Below are 24,531 nucleotides of genomic sequence, written 5' to 3' on the forward strand. Positions count from 1 at the left end.
AGTGCCGTTTACGTCTGTTTTCATTGGACGCTTTGTCGTGATAATTATCAAGTTTTATTTAAATTGCTTTCAAAACCGGAATATTTTTACCTCCTATGGCGTTCCCTTTGAAGCTGCAATGCAAAAAACATCTACCATTTCAACTTCATATTGGACTTACAAGGACAAATGGATTGTTACACCTTTTAAGTTTTTGAAGATCGCTTTGGAGTGCGTATTTTGAACGTTTAACTCGATCCAATTGGAATGAAATGGGTTGTTGTCGTCTTACGGTAAGTTCAAAAATTGCTATAGTTCAGTAACGGAATTCCAAAATCACTTTCATCTTTCGGTGACTTTGCTATTTTTCTTGTTCAATAGGCCATTATTATTTTCTGTGCCTTCGGATCAATTCTGGTGGAAACAGGTTAGTGGCATTACTATAATTTACGACATTATTAATGGCTAGCATAATTTTTTTGGCAGTGCGGGATTCAGTGACGCTACATAAAATACCAAAACGACGTTATAAAAAAAACCGTTGCAAGTTATGTTTCTGAAAGATATCATTTTAAATACAGTTTTAACAACGTAAAATAAGTGACTGCAGAAGTTGGATCTCCTTTTAAACCCTATACCTAAGTTATTTTTGTACATTTTCATTTGCCTCAAGCTGCAGGATTAATATTATACTTGTCATCCAAAAATTAAGTTGAAACGAAAAAAGAAATTAAAACACGGTTTCGAATTTTTGAAATGCACTTTACAATTTCATGGTGATCTTTTAAGAACTTCAAAATTTCGAGCAGCCATAATTCAAACCTGTTTAATTTACGATGAATGTTCTAGAATCTTATGTAAATGCCTATAAATTAAGATAGGCTTTCAAGGTGAAAACCGTTTTGCAGTTTTATAAATGTACGTTGCTCTCCTGGTTCAATAAATAACATTGCATCTTTCCTTAAAACAGCATATTTAAAAGGTTTTTTTTTATCGAAACGGGCAATTATTTTTGAAAACTTTCACCTGAGTTTTTAATGTTCGTCGTTCTTAATTCGAAATCTTAACTTTTGTTGTTTATTTATAGTTTTTAATTATGTGAGGTTTCGTATTGAGTTTTCTTTGATTTTTAAGCCAGTTTTGTACACTTCTTGACATAGTCTCGATAGACTTGTAGTCTGTCTCAATTTCAGCATGTCGAATCATAACCACTATGTAATTGTGGGATGTTGTAGCGGTTAAAATCAAGTTTTTTCCTGACTACGTGCAGCAATGCGTTTTTATGCGGACAGGTGTCAGAAGTGAAAAAAATATGTGAATCAAATTTCACCTGTCGCTGGAACACCCATGAATTTCGTAAAAAAAACAATGATGGCCTGCTGCTTACGGGAGAATTCAGATTGCGTATGCAAAAATGAGAACTGATTTGTCTCGTATTCATCTTTGAAAGTTTTAAGTAGCTCACCCTGCGATAACGTAAACTATTTTAAAACTATTTTTAAAGGCCCATTAACACAGGCGATTTTTTTTGTCACTTTTTTTTCGCGATTTCCACTTCGATTTTGGTCGCGACCAGCTGCAATTTCATCGCCATGTAAGCGGGATATCGCTAGAATTTTTATAAAAAGTGTTAAAATGAACAAAGCTCTGTATCAGGAATTTAAAAGCAGAGACCGTTACAACGTAGAATGACTAAATTTTGTGCTTAATTTCGCGATTTTCAAAAAAATGGCGAAATTAAAGACTAGCGAAAATTTATCTTTAACGTATTTTTACTGCTTTAACATATTTTTTGGACAAATCGCGAAAATTAAGTCCCGCGAAATACGCCCGTTCCATTTTCGCGTAAATTTCAAATAAACATAAGTTCCCGCAAAAATAAGTAACAATAAGGTGTATTTCGGTTGGCCAAGTCAGCAACAGCATAACCTTTCCCTTCCTCTCCTAGCCACACTGTAACGACATGCAATTAATCCCCATTGAAAAATAAAGTATATTTTCCAACAGAGACTCAATCCGTAAGACCAGGGAAGCTTTTGTTTAATTTTAAAAGGCAGAACAATTGATCCCGATGGTCTTAACATCTGTTAAGAAACATATAAGTTAATTTACTGGCGATTTACAGTTTATGTAATTTTTGTTCATTTTATCTTTAGTCTTACTTCTATTGATTTTTTCGTATTTCCGGTAAAATACCTCAATCAATACATATTTTAAAACACCCCCTTCCAATGCAAACTCCCATTGTACCTGAAGTAGGCCGGTTTGGCCAGCCGAAATATAGTACACAAAATTTATTCTACGTTCTATCGGTCTCTGCTTTTAAACTCCTCATTTTGAACGTAAAGCCGATTTGATCACGTTTGATCCAACGTATACCAGTAGGAATATCGTCCACAGTTGCTTGCTTGAATATTTTTAAATGTTCAAGCAAGCAACCGGGGAGTAAATACTCATTTCTAACAGGGCATCTACACCCGTTTTGTAAGCAAGGATGGTGTTGTTTTCGTCGTAAGTTTGAAACCTCCGGCGATATCACTCTGAAATCACGACCAAATCGCACTGGCACAGCTGGTTGAAATGCTCGATTTGCAGGTGCAACCCTAGCGCGATGAAAATCGAACTAATCGCGAGTTTAAATGGGCCTTTACTTTCCTCTAATAGTCCTAAAACCTCAGATTAAAACCTTGCTGGCTGTTTTTTACAGTTGAAATATTGGGCAGATGGAGCTTAGATGAGCTGGACAGCGGCCAGCTGACAGAATCTCTCAGTCAGAACGCCTCCTCCACCTTGTTGGTCGCTCGCAAAGGTGCCACACATACCCACATGGGGGTACTGAGCGTAGAAGATGTAAACCATTTGAGTATTGCTGTTCCCAATGGCGAGTGCCTTGTGGATATTGACGCATGTGCAGGAGGTCTTGGTGTGTCTTTCTGGATGAGACTTAAAGGTTGGAAGTAATATAAGACGGGGGGTTCAACGCCAGGGCGCATGCGTAGAGGTGCAAGGGGTGTTCACGGGGTGGTCATGACGTAATAATCCCTGAGGAATGAGGTTATTTCCCCTTCTGGAGGATGACATTATCGAGTGGAGGGGTGTATACGCAGGGAGGAAAGGGTGTTCCTGACGTAATTCTCCGCCATGAGATAACCCTTTTCAGAGGATGACATCATAGTTTAAAAATAGATAGGATGATATAATAGAATATTTTTAGAGGATGACATCATGCAATTAGGCATTTCTAGATTGTGCTAGTAAAAGTAGCATATTATGCTGGTAGCACTGCTCTTTTTCTGGCCAAATTATGCTAAAATTATGCTCGTTTTTCCAAATTATGCCACTTTTTTTTAAATTATGCTCTTTGAAAATTATGCTCATGTAGCTTGTCTGCGATTGTTATATTGCAGCATTACACTTGCTAGTGCATTGTCTTGCTGCTCATGGAAAGACGCCGAAAGCAGGCTAAAAACTCTTTCTGCGGCAGCCGACGAAGGTTGAACAAGCAATACTTTCTTGACTGCAAAAGACTGAGAACGTTACAAGTTTTCGTTCGGATCTGGCAAGACTGGCATGGCCGACGCCATTTTGTAGCCTTGCCTAATGAGAGGTACTGGGGCTGACATGGTTTACAATGTGACCTCCGGTTCCGGTGCACTCCAGGCCCCAGTCCCCAGTCCCCGGGATCAGTGAACTGCAAATGCTACTAATTGTACTAAAACATTAAATATCGAATAACGTGTGCTTAGGACTTGAAATCAAAAATGATCAAATTATAGGATGAAAAATGATCCGATAATTATCAAAATATGCGAATTATGCTAGCAGTGCTAATTGGGAAAAATTATGCCAGTTTGCTCAAATTATGCTAAAAATTATGCTAGCACAATCTATAAAAGCCTACATGCAATGATACCCTTGCCTCCATCTGGTTTATTGTCATAAAAGATAATAAAAATAATTATTTTGATGAAATATTTTATAGTAGGGCAACTTCATATCACCGTTAAATATCCGTTTTAATTGATATTGTGAGAAAAATTACTTGTTTATCCGCGATGGAATGTGTCCAGACCATAAATACGTATTTACACTTTGAGTAGTCGCTCAGCACGGCAAAATGTTTCCCCCAAAGTTGTATTATGGAAATGAGAAAAGTATTTTTAACCTATCGATTATCTAAAGAACAGCAAATGGGAAAAAATAAAGCAACGATTCTTGTAATCTGATCTCGTATGTCGATATATTTTTCTTTACAAACTGAAAAATTTAGTTATTAACACTATTGTTTCTGTCTTTGTTTAATAAACAATCATTTTACTATTGTCAAGTTTAACTTGGGAGTTTTTTAGCATTCAACGATTAGTTTCTTCTTCGATAATTTTTTCTTTTACTGCAATCTTCTAGGAAAAGTTAATGTGTTCTCACCCAACTTAATGTAGAGAAAATTTCTCTCCGCGTTTTCATGAAGATTACGTTCACCAAGCTGTTTTTAATATAAGCCTTGACTCACAGATGTAATAAAACTAATCACATGATATACGCTCTATCGACAGCGTAAGTTCCAACATATAACATTAAAATCTATAAAACTTCCGTGCCAACGTACAATTGTGTTAGCCTGAATATATTTACCGTCTACTTGTTTGCTGTCTTGTAAAGAATCGTAGCTACGCTTTTGTTCAAAGGCGAACATGGTTTCTCAAAGGACTCTTTTCAAGACAGCTAACAGTTAGAGATCCGGAGGTCCGTATAGGGAAAAACTGTGACCGAGTGAATGTATGATAATGATAATGGTTCTTGTATAGCGCATTTACAGAGCTCAATGCGTTTCGCAATTAGAAATACGGGACGAGATCGGACATCAGCATATCAGGCGCCTTTGGCAGCCGCTATCCGTCCATGTATATGATCTCGTCCCACCACCCCAACCCATGGATACAATTGAATAGGCCAGACCACAACACCGGGAACTCCGTGGTTTCTTTAACGTCCCCTGCTGACCATAACACTGAGAGGTCTTGAGTAGGCCGTAGGCTGAGGGCTGTGTTCAAGAGCGCGCGAGTTGTTTAGACTAAAACAAATGACCTGCTGTCACGGAATTAGACTTTTATGTTGTTCTGTTGTAGAACCGTGTCGCTAGTAAGCTATATATGCTCATTTCGTTCCTTTTTTCTGTGTTGATTAAAATAATCTTTCCGTACCTTAAAACACTTTCTGCGTTACGTTTTCCCTAAGCTTTCAGTAACCCACACGTCAACAAATTTCAATACCTCTCGCTCGAGCAAATACCTTTTCACCGCTTTGGAGCACTATCCTGGACAAATTTCGGTAATTCACATGTGGTAAACTGGGTTTTATAGACAACCATTCAAACTAAGACAATTCATCTTATTTCCCTCGTGATTGGAAAAACGATTTTAGGCAGTACAGTGCGTCTACGTGTATTTGAAAGTACAGTAGCTACGCTTTTGTTCAAAGGCAAACACGGTTTTCAAAGGATTCTTTTCAGGAAATAATTAGCAAACAATTTGACGGTAAATATATTCAGGCTTACTCCAGATGCGCTTCAATAATTAGGCTTGTTGGCACGGAAGTTTTATAGAATTTAACGTTTATATATGTTGGAACTTAATTATGCTATCGAAAGTCGCAGACACGGGTGTGCTTATACAACTACATATTAGGTATTTATTTTTATTGGTTCCGTTGATTCAAACTCATCAAACAGCTTAGTGAAACCGTAATGAGGATGACAAAGTGGACAAAAAAATTTACTTTGCTTAGTTGAGCGTAAAAACAGTTACAATAAAAGACCAAAATCGTGAAATGCAAAACAAATCCCGAGTTAAACTTTGCAGTTAGTAAAATGATCGTTTATTAAATAACACAGAAACAATAGTAAATGGTTTGAACCCAGAAGTGTCAGTAGCTCGTATAATTTTATTGTGACTGTCCGGGTGAGAGTTGAACCTGAGCGGAAGTCATCTTCAGAGTCAAGTGAAAAGTTGTTTTCAGTCAGTGATGTTCTAAATCTGGTCCGTTGAAGGTGATTGACCAGTTTAGCCGTTCGTGTAAAGTTTGTCAACAATAATTTGTCACATTGCGGACCATCATTTCCAAAAACATTTCATACGCCCAGTTAATTCTTTATAACTACACTTTGCCAAATAATTAAGCTCAAACTTGCTGTTGCGTTTCTTCTAGGATATTAGTTTTGTTTGTTAAGCCCTTCGGGCACTCGTGTCCTTTCTATTGTCGTATGCCATGTTTAAAAAACATGTCTCGTCTTGCTTAGACCAATGCTACCTCTTCTCATTCTCCTCCGAACATATTTATGCTGTTATCCTTTTTCGCGCAGTGCACTGCCTGATCTGACTCGTCCCCAGTCGTCTTCATATAGCATCTCACCTTGCGCTCCCTTTCTCGGTACCCATCTCTCCCTCCGCTGTACCTTGGCCGCGTGCTATATGAAGACGACTGAGGAAGTGTCAGCTGCCTGATGTGAACATTTTTCATGATTGTACTTAAAAATGTTTCGCCTTATTGTAGCTAGCGCTGTTTTCGTGGATTTTCGCGCAACGTTCTTCCCCTAGCGTTACGTTATGACCCAAGCGTCACGTAACGCCCAAATAACGACTGAAAAGGCGAGTTTAAACCACACATACACTGTTTTCTTTCTAACCAGGACTTATATCATTTATTATTGGAGACCAAATCGTAATGGAGAATAAACTCAAGGGCTGGTTAGATGGCGTTACAAGCCCTGGTATGCGCTGGGTGAACTGTTACCGAGCTACAGAACATGGCTGGGATGCGTCCGCATTTCATAGCAGATGTGACTTTAAGGGCCCTACAGTTACTCTTGTTGAAGTAAACAAATTCATTTTCGGGGGATTTACTGACCTGGATTGGGGAGGTGAGATTTACTTTGCTAATATTTCAGTATCGCTTATAGCTGCCCGGTGTTTAGTTATATCCAACGGCTACCTGCTATCTGCCTACCTGCCTACCAACCTATAAAGCCTTCATAAGCGCTACCACTTTCTTACCTACCTTCCTACCCCTTGTCCACCTACCGTCCAACCTACTGCTCATGCACCACCCGCCATATACCAACCTATTGACCTGCTTGTCTTCATATCTGTCTACCTACCTTCTGCCAATCCACCCACCCAAATACCAACCTTCCTAACCTACATAAATCCTCCTATAATATAACGTCCGACTGCCAGCGAATCAACTCACCCACTGATCATCTACCTACCTACAATCTACCTACCAAACAACTCCTACCTACCTACCTACCTACCTACCTACCCACCCACCTACCTACCTACCTACCTACCTACCTACCTACCTACCTACCAACCTACCTACATACAAAGTACCTTTCTGCCTACAAGCTACTTCCTCGATCCTTGCCACCAGCTATATGCCTACTTACCCATCAACCAACTTACCGTCCTTTCCAACTGCAAACAGTAATAATAAATAAATAAATAAATAAATAAATATATAAATAAATAAATAAATAAATAAATATTTCTATAGCGCCTATCCAGGCCTGCTCTAGGCGCTTTACACTAATGTTAAAAAATTATGGAAAAAAACTACTGAAATTACAATATAATAAAATCGATAAAAATGTAAATTCGATGTTCCCACCAACCAACTATCCGTTCTGCCTTCTTACCCATACAGGGTCTACAGGCTTCAAGAGAAGTAGCAGCTCATTTTTATTTACCCTTCGCAATATGGACAACACAGCAGGAGTAAAACTCGGTGTTCAAAACGCTGCAAGAGCAATCTACAATGATCCATCTTACGGGCCGTACTTTGGCAATGGCGACCTTGTCATCGGTGATATGGCAGCCAAAAATCTTAATTCAAGCAGTCACCTCGGTACCTCTTACAGTCTGCCAAATGACGTCATTGCCGGCAGTGTCGAAGCTTTTAACCACTTGGCTGGGAGTGAATACTTTTTGCCTGACGAGGTGGAAGTTTTTCACATAGGTAGGACGAAATATCGTCAACGTCCGATAATGGGTTAATGAGCCTTAGCGGGGCTTACTTTGGGAGGGGGCTATTATCTTGAGGAATTTTGCGTTTTAAAATTGTTTGGGCTTATTTTTGTAAGGGACTTTGCGTCCGAAACTTTTTTAGGTGCATATAAGAATTATACTAAGGCTCTTTTAACATGTCGATATGAAAGACAAAACATAATTAAGTCTTTACAAGTATCTGAAGAAACTCTTACATCAGAAAATCTAAATCTAAATAAAGGCCCGTGTGGTTCTATTCGAGGAAGCTATATGATACGTGCAAAATAGCACGTGGGCTGTCTTGATGCACCGCTTCAATACCGCCAACTTCTAAATTCTCAAATGTAAAGCAGTAAAGATTAGTACTCTTTGAAGCTTGGGACCGAATAGCAGGTTTTCACAAATGTGAAACATCTGCGTATGATTATCGAACCCAAATGGGGGTAACACGCATTGGTACCAACACTTTTTATACAGTGGAATCTCGATCTCTCGAAGCTCCAAAGGGAAGCGAGAATTGGTCGGAGAAATTGGCGTTAAAATTGCAGGGTTCGATTTAATGAAGAAAATCCCAAAGGAAAACGACTTTGCTTGGGTTTATCGGGAGGTTCGAGAAATCGAGATTCCAGTGTATATTTTTGACAAAGTTCTTACTTAATATACAGTCGAACCTCCCCGCACGACATCTCTCTAATACGGCCACCTCTCTATTACGGACAATCTCCGGTGTCCCAAAAAAATTCTCATATATTTTAGAATTATAGAAAAAACCTCTATAATACGGACCCTCTCTAATACGGACAACGGACACTAAACCTCGGCCCCAGGGAACAAATTCATATAAACTTAACCTCTTTATTACGGACAATCCGGTGATCAGGCGGTGATATTTTGTGTTCGTAATGTATTTCCTGTTTGTGGTTACATTAAAAAAAACACCGTAGTACTTTCAGTCATCTTAGACGTTTTCGGATTTGTGCTTAGTGTTAATTTTTTACCTGCAGCATTGCGTCGCAGAACCTTTTTAAGTTACTAAATACTGTAAGCTCTCATTGAAGTCAACAGTGACGTCATAGTGGTGACCTCTATAATACGGACACCTCTCTAATACGGACACTTTGCTCTGTCCCTTCGGTGTCCGTATTAGAGAGGTTTAACTGTATAACATATTTTCTGTTTCTATAATAAAGAATGCTTCCATCCGCTTGGTATGGAAAATGGCGATATTCTTGATGACCAGATAACACAGGCAACTGGTAGTTACAAAGGTGGAGATGTTAACAATGCTCCGTGGCAGGCAAGATTAAACAACCCGACTGGCAATACCTTTATTTCTGCAAGTCCAAACAGTGTATTGGTTGTGGACTTGAGAGATGTTCACCGTATTCTTGGAATTGATGCACATGGTAACAACAAATTTCCAAGCAAACCTGGATATCCAACTGATTTTAACATCAAATATGAATGGCCATCGGGATCCTGGCAAGCTGCCCTTTCAGTAAGTATTACTTACCCGGGCTTTAAGCGAAGACTTCAGGTTAATAAGGTGTCATGGAAAACTTGAGAATTGTTAAGCAACGATCAAATAAACAACGATCACCTATTAGTTAGATAAGAAATTGACTAAGCGTTTGTTTAGGCCGAGATGAAATGGTCGAAATTGCGAGGTGTTCGTGTTTAAGAATGGTCGCAGGGCGTGGCTACACTGCTAATCATGATAATCATGCAGACGTGTGGAGGCAAAAATTGCATAGTTTGTCAAGATTCGTGCCGAAACTTTGTGATTTACGTTAGCACTATTAGTTTTCTTCCCGATAAGTTGTTAAATTGAGTAGAACTGAGCATTTCGAACAGACTAACAATATTTGAACGCCGAGAGAATTACTTTGCATTTACGGCTTTGTCAAAAGGTCTCCCAGAATGAACGGCTTTGTGCAAACATATCTGAAAGATACTTAACAGAAGCCTTCATCTGGCTTCAAAAATATACACTGATATTTGACTTTGAACATTTTTTTATTACGGAATAGATAACATCCGCCGACAAATACCAGTTCATATCTTCGCGCCAAATGCAGAATATTGTTAATATATACTGGATTTACATGCTATTTGTCTACGCACTTAACTAATTGGGCTACTTAAAACAGTAAAGAGGTCCATAATGAAATTCTATTACTTATGAACTCTCCATGTTCTCATTTTTTTTCAGGGTCTGAGCTTAGATAATGGGTTCTCAATCAAGCGATTTCTCTTCATACCGTCATTTATCACAAGAAAACTTACATTCGAGCTCAGGGCGTGCGAGAATAGTGAATGTGGTTTTGCAATAGAGATTTATGGATGTTCCGCAGGTATGTGATTAATTCAGGTTCATTAGGCATAACATTCGCTAAAACATATAAATGTGTTATAAAAAAGCTAAAAAAGTTTGGCTAAAAAACAACACTTAACCTTACAATAGAGGGAAACGTGCGAGAATAGTGAATGTGGTTTTGCAATATTGTAAGCTACACATTGTATGGAAGTAAACTTTGGTGGCCAGTAACTGTCCAAATCTTCCATTTTTTTCTGGTGAACATTCAAAGGACCACCACTTAAGACGTCAATGGCCTCAAATTAGCAGCTATGATAATACTGTTTTCATTGTGATCTTTTCATTTTTAGCATCCTTAATATCGTTTCCCAAACTGTAAGTGGGAGGTAGGTCACATGCCCTGGAGCTTCAAAGGGGCTTGTCCTCACGATAACGTTTCGGCATACATTTTTATTTTTCGTTCACATGAGTCCGATGATTATTTATTAATCGTTTACGTCTGTTTACACGAGAAAGATAAGAGGAATCGAGAACGCTCAAATATCTATCAAACGAGGGCGCCTGTGTACGAGATTGGCGATAAAAATCTGCATTAAACATGCGCATGACTTCATCGACATAAGCGGCATTCAAAAAGCGTTTGAAAATAACCTGGCAAGAAACGACTTTAAGACTCTAATGAGTGATATATTGTAAGAAGTCCACCCCCATTCCCCCCAAGCATTAAATTCGTCGGTACCCATTTATACACCTGGGTGGAGAGAGGCACTATGAGAGTAAAGTGTCTTGCCCAAGAACACAACACAGTGACCCCGCCAGGGCTCGAACCCGGACCGCTCAATCTGGATTCCTGCGCACTAACCATTTGGCCACCGCGCCTCCCAAAAGTTGGACGGGGCAGGACTTATAACCGGGTTATGTATTTCGTTAGCGGACAGATGGACCTAAAACCGTGGGGGCGGGGGGGTCTTCTAATTGGCATTTTACGGTATAAGTTTACGATAACCGTTTATGTCATCAACGTGTGAACAAACGCATAACAACTTTCGTTTACGGGCATAAATGTACTGTGACTGTGAACATCGCCAAATCCGTGGAACATTCCCTGTGCCTGATGGTGCACCTTTACGGCCAGTTCATAACTGAAAGCGTCTTTAAAGTCAATAAAGGCTTAAGTCATAAATAGTTGTAAAGTAGTTTTCTTTTTCTTAAATTGATATATGTTTATTTGATTTAGAGTCCTGTGATCAAGCGCTTCGTATGGTAAACATCACGGCTTCCTCCTCCTCTCCGCAATATCAGCCGAGTGAGTCTGGGATCGATTCTTCGCTATGTTGGAAACCCAGCACTGACAATGATCCCAATGACTACCTGCAAGTTGACCTGGGAAGGGTCAAGGTTTTAACAGGCGTGGTCACAAAGGAAGCAGCGTCTTTGGTATATGTCGAGTCGTACAAAATCCAGTACAGTATTGACGGCGTGAAATGGAAGTATTACCCTAACTTCGACGGCACGCCAAAGGTATTTGACACTTTATTTACCGTTGCTGTCTCGTTCCCAGGCTTTCCCTGGGTCAAGAACGAAGCGTGTAGAGTGTAGAGGGGCATGTATATATTTGTCGAGCTTCCGGTAGGATTCGGGAGCACTTCCTGTCGGAAGTGCGCCTGAATTGAGATTCAGTTTCGGAATATGAGGACGAAGCTGTAAGGTTTCGTAATTCTTCATAAGAAAAAAGATGGCAACTGGTACATTTAACCATAATTCTTACCGCACAGAAACCCTAAAAGCGCTCATAAAACGTACAGAAAAGTTAAAAAAACTTCATACCTAGCCGATACACAATGTATTGTTAGTGCCAGGGTGATGGTCGCAAAAATAAGTCTTTCTATGTGCCTATTGGCAAGCTTAAGGTATTGCGGTAAAATGTACAGCCGCCATCATCTTTTTTCTTACGGAGGATTCTTTTGAACTTATACGTACGTATCTTTCTTTTCTATATATTTGTCCAGTGGGACAGTGAAAAAACAATGTTGAAAGGAGGGAAGAGCCTTTGGACTCTACAAACTAAGAATCTAATAATCCTTCGGGGATCGGACCTTTCTAGAACCGTAAAGGATTGGGTGCAATATTAAACACGATAGAGAGTGTTCTATCGTAAGTTTTTATAAATGTTTATCATTTATCAAGTATTTTTACTAGTGAATGTTGCATTTTTGTTTTTCTAATAAAATATGAAGTTAGACTCGTGGTGGCTGGGTCAACGTGACAAACATCCTGCCTACTGCTAGGATTAGCGTGAACGTCAATGTGTTGCTTTAACGCGATTATGAAACTGAAGATAGTATATTTGAAGTCTGACTCGGACTTTCTTTTTTCCGAGTATGCCTTTATCCTAACGTGAATTTGCAAGGACCACCGTGACAAAATAGAAGTACCGGATCCTCTCACTGTAGAGGATCTGATCAGCTATAACTAAATAACCAATAAAGAAAAAATTGCAAGGCCGATTTAGCATTACTTACTGATAAAACATCATCTTTCATTTAAATCACCTACCTTATTATAGAAAATAAACGATGCATGTTATTAACGCGAATTTCAAAAATTCGCGTTAATTTTATGCACCTTAATTACGTCACTGTTAAGGTGGCTCCATAGGGTAATCACATATGATATGGCGCGCGCTAGTGTTATGTTTTGAAATGTGGTTTTGCACTCGTTTTTTTTACTTCCAGTTCGCTCAAACTTATCAAATGCAATCAGCAACGATGATATTGTGTTCTACAACCATCTCTGTTAAAATGATGGGTTCAAGTCGTGAATTAAGACTACTAAAAAAAATGCGTCTTTTAGTGTTTACGTGGCTTTAAATGCGATTTTCTTCAATTTCCTTCGGTGAATTCTTCCTAATTTTTTACAGTTCATGAATACTACCTGGACAAATATTCTAAACAGCATAAAAATAAAGTTTGTAAGGCACATTCTTTGCTATTTGCAAATTTGTGTCTTTTCCCTCTGCGAAAAAACAGGTCTTATAGAGCGGTGCGTAAAGCAAAATAATTGTAACCCCTCTGCCAACGTTTACGAAATTTCACCAAAGAAAACTCGAGAAAAGCTTGACGAAAGTTGCGATTTTTGCCCCAGACATTTGTAGCAACAACGTCAGCAGAATATAAAATTCGCCAAGATCGCTATTTGAGCATGCGTCAACGTTGAAACTACTTGGCTTGCTTACAGTGTTAACTGGGCGTTTGATGAAATTTCATGTAGAAAAGCTACAAACTCATAATCTTTGGAAGATTAAACAGCATTGTCCGGCCTTGAAAATCTATTTCGGATACATTTATCCTTTGAAATGTTAATATAAATCCGTGGATGATTATTTTTGCCTGAGCTCGCGTCAGCTCGTGCGCGCAGATTTAACTCAAACTATTTTTTAGCATCGTTATTTTTAGACACCCTTATTTCAAACAAAGCTACATGAAATCTACCTCTCTCGTGACGTTTCTGTTTCTGTTTTACCATTTACCGGTGTATCTGTTGTTAGGCATTTGAATTGTCTTGTGAAAATTACAGGAAGCTGTAGAAATTTTTCACGCATATAGCACCAAATTCGCGTTAATTAAATGCTTGTTAACATAACTTTTGGAAAATTTGCGTTAGTTTTATTACGCGTAGATTTTGTTCGCGTTGTTAAAACGCTGCGTTATATTCCTATAATAAAGTAACTATACTATCTTCATTTCTATCATCGTGAAAATAATGACAGTTTTAGCAGTTCATCGTGGTATTTTTAGTTCTGGTATTCTGGTGTTCCGTAATATAAATAGCTGCAAGAAACCAACATCGTTCCAAGGACGTTGTCCTTTATAAAATGGGATAAACTTAAAAGCCTTGGAACTGAGGTTGGAAAGAAATGACAGCTGAAAATGTGACTGCCTTGCCCTAGTTCCAAGGAACTATCTGTGAATCGTTTTATATCAGGGGAGAAATTTCTCTTCTTTTTTTACTTGAAGGTGTTTACAGGTGGAAGTGGCCTTGTCACTGTAACTCTTGAGCCCGTGGTGCAAGTGCGTTTTGTTCGGTTCTATCCGGTCAGCGGAGACAAGTGTGTAAAGTTAGAGCTCCGCGGATGTTTGTCAATTAAAGGAGAAAGTAAGTAGCTAGCTATAGGGCCACTTGTTTGTAAAGTGAGTAGCTAGGGTCACGTGTTTGTTAAGTGCGTAGCTAGGATCACGTGTTTGTAAAGTGACATAACTACTCAATGACATTTATGACGTACATCAGTTGCATCAAATAAGTAATCAGCGATGAGTAATTAATGAATTATCAGTTGATAAGTCATTGAATATTGACATTTATCAATAATCAATGAGTAATCATGAGAAGTCGTTTGTGGGGTCACGTGTTTGTACAGTGTGTACAAGAGGCACGTGTTTGTGAAGAAAGCTACATTTTAGGTTTCAAGTATATACTGAATGAAATATTAGCGACTTTACACTCAGTTTTTTCAAAAACGCCAGCTGTTTGTCTAGAATATTAGAAAAGGTTATAAGTAGCTTTGTTTGTTCCTCGTCGAGATCGCTAGTATAGTATTCTATTCACGGGTTTATAAAAACCATATTTGATAGGTGAATTAAATAGCGAGCAGGATTGTTTTAATCTCTAATTTAGTGAATAAAGAATTCATGGCTAAGATACGAAACAACCTCGCGATTTCCCCCCTTTAATCTATTCGCGGTATTTTATACTTTAGGTGCTGGGATTTTGTCATCTGGTAGCAATCCAAAGGACGAAACTGGCTTGTTGATTTACTCTTCGTCTAAGTTGAAAGCACAGTACCATACTTTAAATGAAGATTGCTACACAAAAGCCCAACCGCTGCCCTCAACGGAATGGGCTCGTTTTACATTTATGTTGAAAAATAATAAGGATACGCGTATCTTTTTGAACAATGCTAGGGTCAGCCCAAGCAATGAACACCCTAGTGGTTTCGTATTTCCGTTAAATTCTGCAAAAGTGGTCAATTTGGCCAGCAGTTTGTCTTCCTTCCAGTGGTGGAGTGTTGAGAATATTCAACTATCTGATCTGAGTTTGTGGATCGATATAACGAGTGATGGTAGCTGGGACGATTGGGCTGAAAATCTACCTGATGTGCTGGGTAATATTCTGTTACTTATTGATTGCAGTTTAAGTATCCTCACTATTAGAGTTATTGTATTGTTGAAAGTATTATTTTGTTAAGAAGTGGAAGAGTATTTTTTAACGTTCTGTTCATCTTGTAACACGATTAATATTCGTGCCACCTTTCATACAAATACTTTATACTGTACGATGATTATAATTACACTGCGTCTTTAACACAAATTACAGGCTTTAAAGCTTACTATGATTTGCAATATTGAAAACGTGTTACTTACTGTTGCATTTTAAAATCACGGTTACTAACTTTCGTGCTACCACAATTATATAGTTGAAAGAGAAATCAAAAGAGAGTTAGCATTAACTCATATTGTGGAGTCAGCGTTGAAAACCTCAGGATAATCTTGGGTTATTTAAGGAACTTGGTTTTGGAGGCATGACGATTTGCTGAGAAAAGGGCAATCAAATCCACAGGTTGTTATCTCCTATCGTTTAGTGAACAAATATTAATTTTGAAGATTTTTGGCTGCAATCCTTTAGAGTGTGTAGACTACTCGCCCTGTTTTCCATGAGACGATAGTCAACTCTGCTGCGCCTCGTTGACTATTCGGCCAAAGAAAACTCGGGCTCGTAGTCTAATTGTTATAAAAACAACAATGAGAGAACGAATCAGATTTGTGGATTTTCAATAAAGCACGGTGAGTATCTTTTAATTTAGTACTTCACTCGAGCTTACTGGAATGGAAATAAAACAATAATTCGAAACATTTTTTTAGCGGAAAAGCAACCAACACACACCCCATCTTATCGACACCTTGCTTATTACTTGAGCAGATCACTTAAAGAATTTTTTCTCGACTCTTGTGAAGTAGACACCTTTTAATGTGGTATGAACTTTTAGAAAATTCCGGGATGTATTCTCTAGCAGACTGAACAACAAAAAATTATAATTCTCTTTGTCTTCAAGATCTGTGTAATTTCGACGACACGCCGTGCCCGTGGAAGATTGGGAACTGGACGCTTGGAAAGGAGTGCGTGCCGAGCAACAGTTTGGGGACTGGGCCTTGCCAGGATAAAGATGGTGCACCAAGTAAGTGGTGTTACGCCAGTCCTCGTTTTCAATCGGGGGAAATAGGCCATGTTTTCGACTGTCTACAAGGCAACGTTTGCACCCCTTTTAAAAACTATTTTAAATTTTAACTCATAATCGTGATACGAGGAACTGTAGAGCCACTGTTGTTCTACCTAAAGTGAAACTTGAATTTGCACGAAAAAGTTTTTATTTCTCTGGTGCAAATATTTTTAATTCTTTACCTTTAAAAACTAGACAAACTAGCAGTAGGGTTTTATTTAGGCAGTCTTTAAACGAATTATTTTTATAGGTTAAGTAAGCATAATTTAATAGATTTTTAACTTTTTAACTTTTTATCCTTTTATATGATGTTTTTATTTTTATATTGTTATATATTTTTTTTCTTTTTACAGGACCCCTTTGATAACAGTACCCATGTACTGAAGGGCCATCCTGTTTAAAAATTCGTTATTATTATTATTATTATTATTATTATTATTATTATTATTTGTCTCCGTTTCAAAACGAGGTCTACGTATGAAACCATTCAAATAAATATGAGTTTGATTTGCATGAAAATAGACCTGTAGGTGAAACTCATTTTCATATGAATGATTTCGCACGTAGACTCGAATTGAAACAGAGGCAAAGGGAAACTCGGAAATGACCCATTGTACCACATTTTTATGTCATCAGTTCAATGGAGGCTATTATTATTATTATTATTATTATTATTTTTGATTGGAAAGTAAAAATCGGGAACTAAACGAGTGCCTCAAAGATCAAAAAATGACTTGCTCCCAAAACTGTATAATAATAAGCGCTTTCCATTTGCACGGAGAAACTAGTTGTTCCGGTGAAAGTCAAAGAACGTCCTTCACAATGGAAAATTTCGGTAAAAATAGAATACCTTCAGAGATATTCCTCTTTTCCCGGTTTTTACCGGAATGCTCGGAATGTCATTGTACTATTTTACCCTCTCGAAATATTACCACACTTCTTGATCAAATGCGCGGCTGTTCCGGTGGGAAACAGTAAAATGGAATGGTCCTTTTAGAGTGTTTTTAAATGGTTCACACTCGTCCCGTAACAAGTTTGTTGAAAAATTGTACTGTTTCTTTTCCGGAAAATTCTCACCGGTTTTTCCAAACAAATGAAAAACGCTCAATAAAAAAAGTTCTAAATCCTCCTTCAAGAAAGAGGCATCTGAGATTAGCTCTTCTTTTTCTTTCTCTCCGTGCATTGTCCCTGATTGGTTGTTTCTTGCGCGCGAGAATTTAAAACCAAGCAAAAACCAATCAGAGGCAAAGCGTGAATCTCTTTAGATCATGTAATCAGTATCGAAGTTTTAGTTTCCAATCTTTTACGTCTCTCATGGGCGTGTACAAACTGAGCGCAGGAACAAAAACGTTCCTTTGCTCAGGAAATATACAGTACGTAACAGCGAAGAATAAATGGCCTGTTTATAATTTTCGATAATGCAAGCAGGTTTAGAGATTTCTTCTCGCTAAAACGTTATTTTCTGCTCATTTATCGTTCGGCTTGACGAAAGAATTTTTTGAATGACAACGTGTTTCTTGTTTCTTTATATTGAGAATTTTCTTTTTAATCTATGCTATTTTTGCATCCTCGTCCGGTTCCGTGTCAAGGTAATTATGTAATTGCTACTATCAATTTATACTCTTGTGAGAGGCGTAATGGCTTAATGGTTAGTGCGCAGGACTCGAGTGGTCCGGGTTTGAGACCTGGCTGGGATCGCTGCGTTGTGTTCTTGTTATGCCGGGGGTAACCCTGTTGGAAAACAGATCTGTGTACAAAGAGGCGTGGTCAGGGCAAAGTGCTTTACCCAAGAACGCAACAAAACAACCCCAGCCAAGACTCACACCAAGACCTCTCAATCCGGAGTCAAACACTCTCAGACTAGCCACTAGGCCACAACACTTTCCAATACAAGGTAACGTTAGAGTCTAATTGATGTTTCCAACGGTTACAGGCTTTTACATACACCTGGAGTCTTCTTATCCTCGTTCAAAAGGTGAAAGTGTCCGCTTTGAGAGTCCGTATGTGATAAGTTCGTACAAGTGCGTGGCGTTTTGGTATCACATGTGGGGAGAATATATTGGTCGTTTGAACGTCTTCCTTGTTGATAGACTTGGCTCAGAAAAGCTCCTATGGCGACTTAGCGGTGATCAAGGAAATTCTTGGAACGAAGGGAAAATAAGAGTAAATAGGGGGTTCGCTTTTAAGGTAAGGATAGTTGTTTTGCTATAAGTGCTTTCTTTTAGAGTTGATGTCGTACGAAATTGGCCCTGCCCTTTGTACGACCTGGACATGTGGTAAAAAAATTTCCCTATTTTCGCGATATTTTGAAAATCGCGAAATTTAAGACTCGCGAACGCATTTTGGAACGTTTTTTTCTGCAAAACATGTCCTTTCCTTTTTCGCGAAATTAAGTTCACGCAAAAATAAGTAACATTAATTTAATTCGCGCTGGAATGTAGCAACTGCAACAGTTTTTCAGACCTTGCCAGCCACATCAGCACATTTTGTACCATTAGACCATGCCATAAAAAGGGCCTGTTGTTAGATATTTACTAACATTCTCTATACTCATTAGCTGAGAGCATACCGCAAATTTTCGAAATGACAGCGCGCGTTATAACTTATTGATAATGTTGAGCGTGTTAGCGAGAACTAGATTGAGATGTGGTCATCAGTTCTGCTTTGAAACATTTTCGTCCCAATAGGACACCAGAAAGATCGAGGACCTCTGACGAGGAAAATGGCTTCGAATAATGACACAAATTGAACTTTATTTTATTATTAGCTTGGGGTTAATATAAGTTGGTGTAGAACCCTTTAATACTACATAATTGCTTTGTTGACTGTTAATACCATTCCTGCTCTGGGAGCAGGGATGGCGCAGTGGTGAGAGCACTCGCCTCCTATCAAAAAATTATCACTGCGACCCGGGTTCAAATGAATCCCGGATCCGGCGTCAAATGTGTTGGTTCTCTTCCTCGCTCCGACAGTTTTTCTCCGGGTTCTCCCGACCGGTTTTTCTCCCTCCACAAAAACCAACATTTCTAAATGTCAATTTGAACAGGGAATCCAAGGGCCACAGGTTTGTCAGTCGCAAGACTGTTATCTGCAACCCTCTTTAAACAAAGTTGATTTTTCTATCTGTTTTATTTAATACAGGTCATATTTGAGGCAGTGGTTGGGGATGGATTCCTTGGAGACATTGCTATGGATGAAGTACAACTGTTGACAACATCCTGTACTATTATTCCAAGTAACGCAAAGCCAGGCGTCTCCACCAGCCTCTATGGTAAGTACAGTAAAACCCCTATCAAGCGGCCACCCTCGGGGAAATGGCAACTGGCCACTTAATAGAGGTTGGCCGCTAAATAGGGGTTCGTCAGAAATTAGCATAAGGCCATTTAAACACAAAATAACGTGAAAAAGAAAACGAAACCACATGAAGACGACAATAAACCTGTGTTTGAATGGTTTTATCAGCCTTCACTGTCCGAGCTTGTTGAAAGTAAATCCAAACATCGTACATATTACATTCTTACTTACTGGCCGCTAAATATAGAGGTAAAAACAATAGAAGAACGCTCATCGGGACGATAGAGGGGTGGCCGCGGCCGCTTAATAGAGGTGGCCGTTTAAAAGAGGTTTTATTTACAGTATTATACTTATGGTTTCGGGACTTTAGTAACTGGCCGCTTAATAGCGGGTGGCCGCTCAATAGGGGTTTGACTGTACTTGAAAATTATGAATCATTCCACCCCACCTATTTGTTAGACCGCCATTGAGAGGCAGTTTGAGTTTCGGTCTCTTGAAGCCGCAATACAGCGCTGGAAACCTCAACGCTAATAAAGAAAGAACGCAGGCCGATAAATGCTATTTGCGATTGGCACTGTGACCTCCCATGCAGTGGCGATGTCATAAATGTAGTTGGGGCCTTGTTTCATTATACTGTACCCCTTCATATAAGGGCACATAAAGTCATTCTAATTAAGGGGACAGACCATGAACGTAATGGCGCTGCTGAAAATATCTAATTGCCGTAACCGTTCATTAGTAGGATGCTTAAAATGCGTGCAATTCCATGCACAATTTGTTTCGGCTCCATTAAATCCTATACCAATTGCAGAACATTTTAGGAGAAGCCACCCACGTTTTGAGCACACATAGGGAAAATAACGTAAAATAAATGTAAACCGTTAAATTACGCATTTGAAATATATAAACACCATAGGCCACCATAGTTGACAAATACGCGATATTAATAAAACATAACACACTTTCTGAATCAAAATGAAACTAATTGAGAGATTAACAGTCAGCACAGGCGTTTTATACATAAATTTGTCATAACTGAGGAAATCGTCCCAGAATTGGTGTCGAAAAAGAGAAAACCAGCAAAGCGCAATTCGTAAATCGTAAATCCAATAACACACTATCTTCGACTATCTTTCTGGGACGTGACTCGAGATGAATAACGCGACCCCGTTAATATAGTGTGAGAATTGTCAGAACATAATTCTTGAATTATTGTTGTACTGTCTCATCAAAGTACTAACGTTGTATTTGTGTGGATTCCTTTAATTATTAGAATGTGAAGCTCTCGGCATGGAAAATGGTGCAATCACTGACGGACAGATCAGTGCATCTTCCGCATGGAGTAACTATGACGCCCACCTGGCCAGACTAAACAATAACAAGGGGTGGTCAGTCGGTGTTGTCACCAATAATGAATGGCTTCAGATTGATCTGGGTTGTGGGAAACCTACCGTCACACGAATAGCAACACAAGGACTTGAAAATGGTGATGAGTGGGTAACTGAGTACAAACTAGACTATGGTAACGATGAAGTGAACTTCCAGTACTACAGGGAACAAGGACAAATTGTAGACAAGGTAATTCTGACGTAATACACTGGGAATGTTGATAAGAGAGATCATATTGTAGATCTGAGTACGAGCCACCATAAATTTATATATATTTATACTGTACGAAACGTGGAAATGATTATTCAGTAATTCAATAATAATACTATTGCGCTTTTTCTCTTGTTATGATCTAGTTGGGGAGATGATATACTGATTGGGAATCAATAAGCTGTGGAAATCATAAATCCTTTTAAGCACATTTATCATTTTATTGATTTAGGTATTTACTGGAAACACGGACCGGAACACTGTTGTGTCACATGACCTAAACCCGCCAATCACAGCACGTTATATACGTTTTCGACCAGAATACCAGATTCGGTGGATAGCAATGCGAGTGGAATTGTATAAATGTCCAGGTACAGTAGTTTCTAGTTAACAATTAGACTACGAGCTCGAGGTTTCTATCGGCTGATTAATGGCGAGGGGCGAAGCCCCGAGCCAACTATCTCATTCTATAGAAGCCGAAAGCGAGCAGTCTTATCGTTTTAGCAATACCTAGTGGCTGATCTTGACGGTTTTGTTTAATACTTTCCGGTCGTAATGCCCAAAAATCCTGCGCGCAGTGCGAGAGTCTTCTGTTATAAAAACAGAATGTTTCAGTCGAGGGCCTACGGGCTGGTAATTGCCCCGAATTTTTTGTTGTTGTTGTTTTTAAAAAACAATTTTAATTGAACTCATAGTCTAAACTCTATCTTGAACTCATAAATTTAATATTTAAATGTTGAATTTATTTTTATTTTGAGTCCGAGTTAGAATGTCGAGGTAGAGTTAGAATAAAAAGTTAGAGTCAAAATTCCGATTTTTTTTAAAGTTCGGTTTTAAGCTTAATGGCGATAAATCTGAAAAAAGTGTTACCCTTGCCTACATATGAAAGCTTACCCTAACTTTAACTTAAGGCTCACCGTAGTGCTTATTAATCGCTCGGGCTAACCGGAATGCTATTAGGCTAACCGCGATGCTTTTAAGGCCAACTAAAGTTTTTCATTAGCTACATTTTTGTAAAATTAGTAATTTGACGTTTTAACTCGAACTCAATATTTCCAACTCGAACTAGTGAAATGGAGCAATAAAAAATCACAGAGTTTGCCGAGAGGTCCACATCTTCGACAACTTTGTTGGGTTCTCAAATTTTGTTGTAAAAATAATGTTTGTACTCTTCAACGTCAATGGCGGTTCGTTGAAGGAAAAGTCACCATCCTTTGCTCGCAATTAACGTTTTGGTTGGTTACTTTTTTCCAAGTGGCGCGGTTAAAGTAGTCGCACTGTGACATGATCCAAAAGATCAATAAACCAACTTTTCATATCAGTCAAAGATAAATCGAACCAAATTCTACAAATAAACCAATTTCATCAGTAACTGTCATACAACTGATTTTTGACGATTAAATTGTCACGACTAAACATTCACATTTCATTTTTTGTACGCATTGCATGTATATGTTTATGTCACGTGGCGACCTCGTGGTTGTCGGCATGTCTGAATAAATGGTTTGTTTTGACGAATTTACAGTCCTCATTTTGGTTGTATATATATTTCAAGCGACACAAACGACTTTCAGATCTGTTGTTTAGTCGAGATTTTAGTGTAAACAAATCTTTCTTGAAGCGCGCGCTTGAAGAGAATTTCCAAGAGCACTCGTGAGTAATCCAGAAATTGTCATGTCAACATGACACAATGAACATACTTCGTGTTGCTTAGCAACCAACGAAATCCGTGGACTCAGTTTAGACTCGGAGACAGGTTCTCGCGTGCCATCAACTCGTACTTTTTCCCCCGACTGTTTTTCTTAGTACGCAAAAACCATAAGTTTTTTATCCTTGTGTAACCGCCGTCGTTATATATGCTAAAATTTTTCTTCTTTAGCCTCATCAGTTCCTGGTCTTGATAAGTCTGCAATAATTGGCCACCTTGACGGGTTCAAATCTTTCCTGTTACAAGCACTGAGTGATGCTGGTTCAACCGACAAGATCTGGGTCCCATGCTATCGGGCAATAACCAACGGAAGAGACGTGGCAGAATTTTACTCCAGATGCGCAGGGAAAGAAGGAACTGTCACAATTGTGCGGTCGGACAACTTTATCTTTGGTGGATATACGGACAAAGACTGGGACGAGTCTCGAGGTTAGATTAACACTCCATAATTACGCATTGCTTTCATACGCAGCTACCTACCTACCCACCTACCTACACTGTACTTACATTGTACTTACATGTACAGCTGCTTACCTACCAACCTACCTACCTACCTACCTACCTACCTACCTACCTACCTACCTTCCTACCTACCTACCTACCCAAAAACCTACTTACCTATTAAACAAAGCTGTCTATCTATTTACATGCCTACCTACCCGCCTACCTACTTATTTACCTAACAAAGCTAACTACCAAAAGATCTACTTACCTTCTTAACAAAGCTACCTACCTACCCACCTACATACCTATTAATCTAAAAAAGCTACATACCTACCTACCTACCTACTTGCCTACCTACCTACCTACCTACCTATCTACCTACCTACCTACCTACCTACCTACCTACCTACCTACCTACCTACCTACCTACCTACCTACCTACCTACCCAAAAACCTACTTACCTACTTAACAAAGCTCCCTACCTATCTACATGCCAGCTACCTACCTAGCTACCTACTTACCTAACAAAGCTACCCACCTACCTACTTACTTACCTACCTATCAACCTACCTACCCATTTACCTACTTAAGGAAGCTATGTCACGAGGATTTCGTAGATTTTTGGTCTAAACTGTTCTAAAATTAGTGGTAGGCAACTGAACACATGAAAAACATTATCTTTAAACATCTAAAGGAAGATGGAACCTAATCTCTAAATATCGATGTTTTTGATGACACGCGGAAACAAGTTGAAAACGTTACTCTAACTTTTTCAAGTTGCAATCCGTTTCCATCCGAGCCATCCGCAGCAAAAGATGCACGTTAACAGTTTCAGTCCTCTAATATAGCAATAATTAATAAAAATAGATTTTT

At 38.8% G+C, this 24,531-nt stretch overlaps 2 protein-coding genes across 2 annotated transcripts in view; both read left to right on the forward strand.

Moving 5' to 3' along the window:
- The first annotated feature begins 280 nt into the window (after nucleotides 1-280).
- On the forward strand, nucleotides 281-23,647 carry LOC144630861 (neuropilin-1a-like). Its single transcript, XM_078489233.1, has 15 exons — nucleotides 281-406; nucleotides 2,687-2,929; nucleotides 6,665-6,895; nucleotides 7,681-7,992; nucleotides 9,212-9,519; nucleotides 10,234-10,375; nucleotides 11,576-11,859; nucleotides 14,355-14,493; nucleotides 15,095-15,499; nucleotides 16,448-16,570; nucleotides 18,546-18,799; nucleotides 19,754-19,883; nucleotides 21,180-21,484; nucleotides 21,738-21,876; nucleotides 23,385-23,647. Exons 2-15 carry the CDS (start codon nucleotides 2,806-2,808, stop codon nucleotides 23,645-23,647), a joined length of 3,159 nt encoding a protein of 1,052 aa, XP_078345359.1. The 5' UTR covers nucleotides 281-406; nucleotides 2,687-2,805.
- Nucleotides 23,393-24,531, forward strand: part of LOC144630298 (phosphatidylinositol phosphatase PTPRQ-like) — a 47,886-nt gene continuing 46,747 nt past the window's right edge. The window contains exon 1 of the mRNA XM_078488629.1: nucleotides 23,393-23,642. The gene's annotated coding sequence lies outside the window, so the exon portion shown is untranslated. The remainder of the gene's footprint in view (nucleotides 23,643-24,531) is intronic.

This window comes from Oculina patagonica, chromosome 11, assembly GCF_052425735.1.
Source record: "Oculina patagonica isolate OP01 chromosome 11, crgOcupat, whole genome shotgun sequence".
NCBI lineage: Eukaryota > Metazoa > Cnidaria > Anthozoa > Scleractinia > Oculinidae > Oculina > Oculina patagonica.

Bases quoted from the DNA above. Each gene is read 5' to 3' on its own strand.
- LOC144630861 (XM_078489233.1), top strand. From the start codon at position 2,806: ATGGGGGTACTGAGCGTAGAAGATGTAAACCATTTGAGTATTGCTGTT. The intron at 9,520-10,233 runs GTAAGTATTACT...ATTTTTTTTCAG, and splicing joins CCTGGCAAGCTGCCCTTTCA to GGTCTGAGCTTAGATAATGG. The intron at 21,485-21,737 runs GTAATTCTGACG...TTATTGATTTAG, and splicing joins AAGGACAAATTGTAGACAAG to GTATTTACTGGAAACACGGA.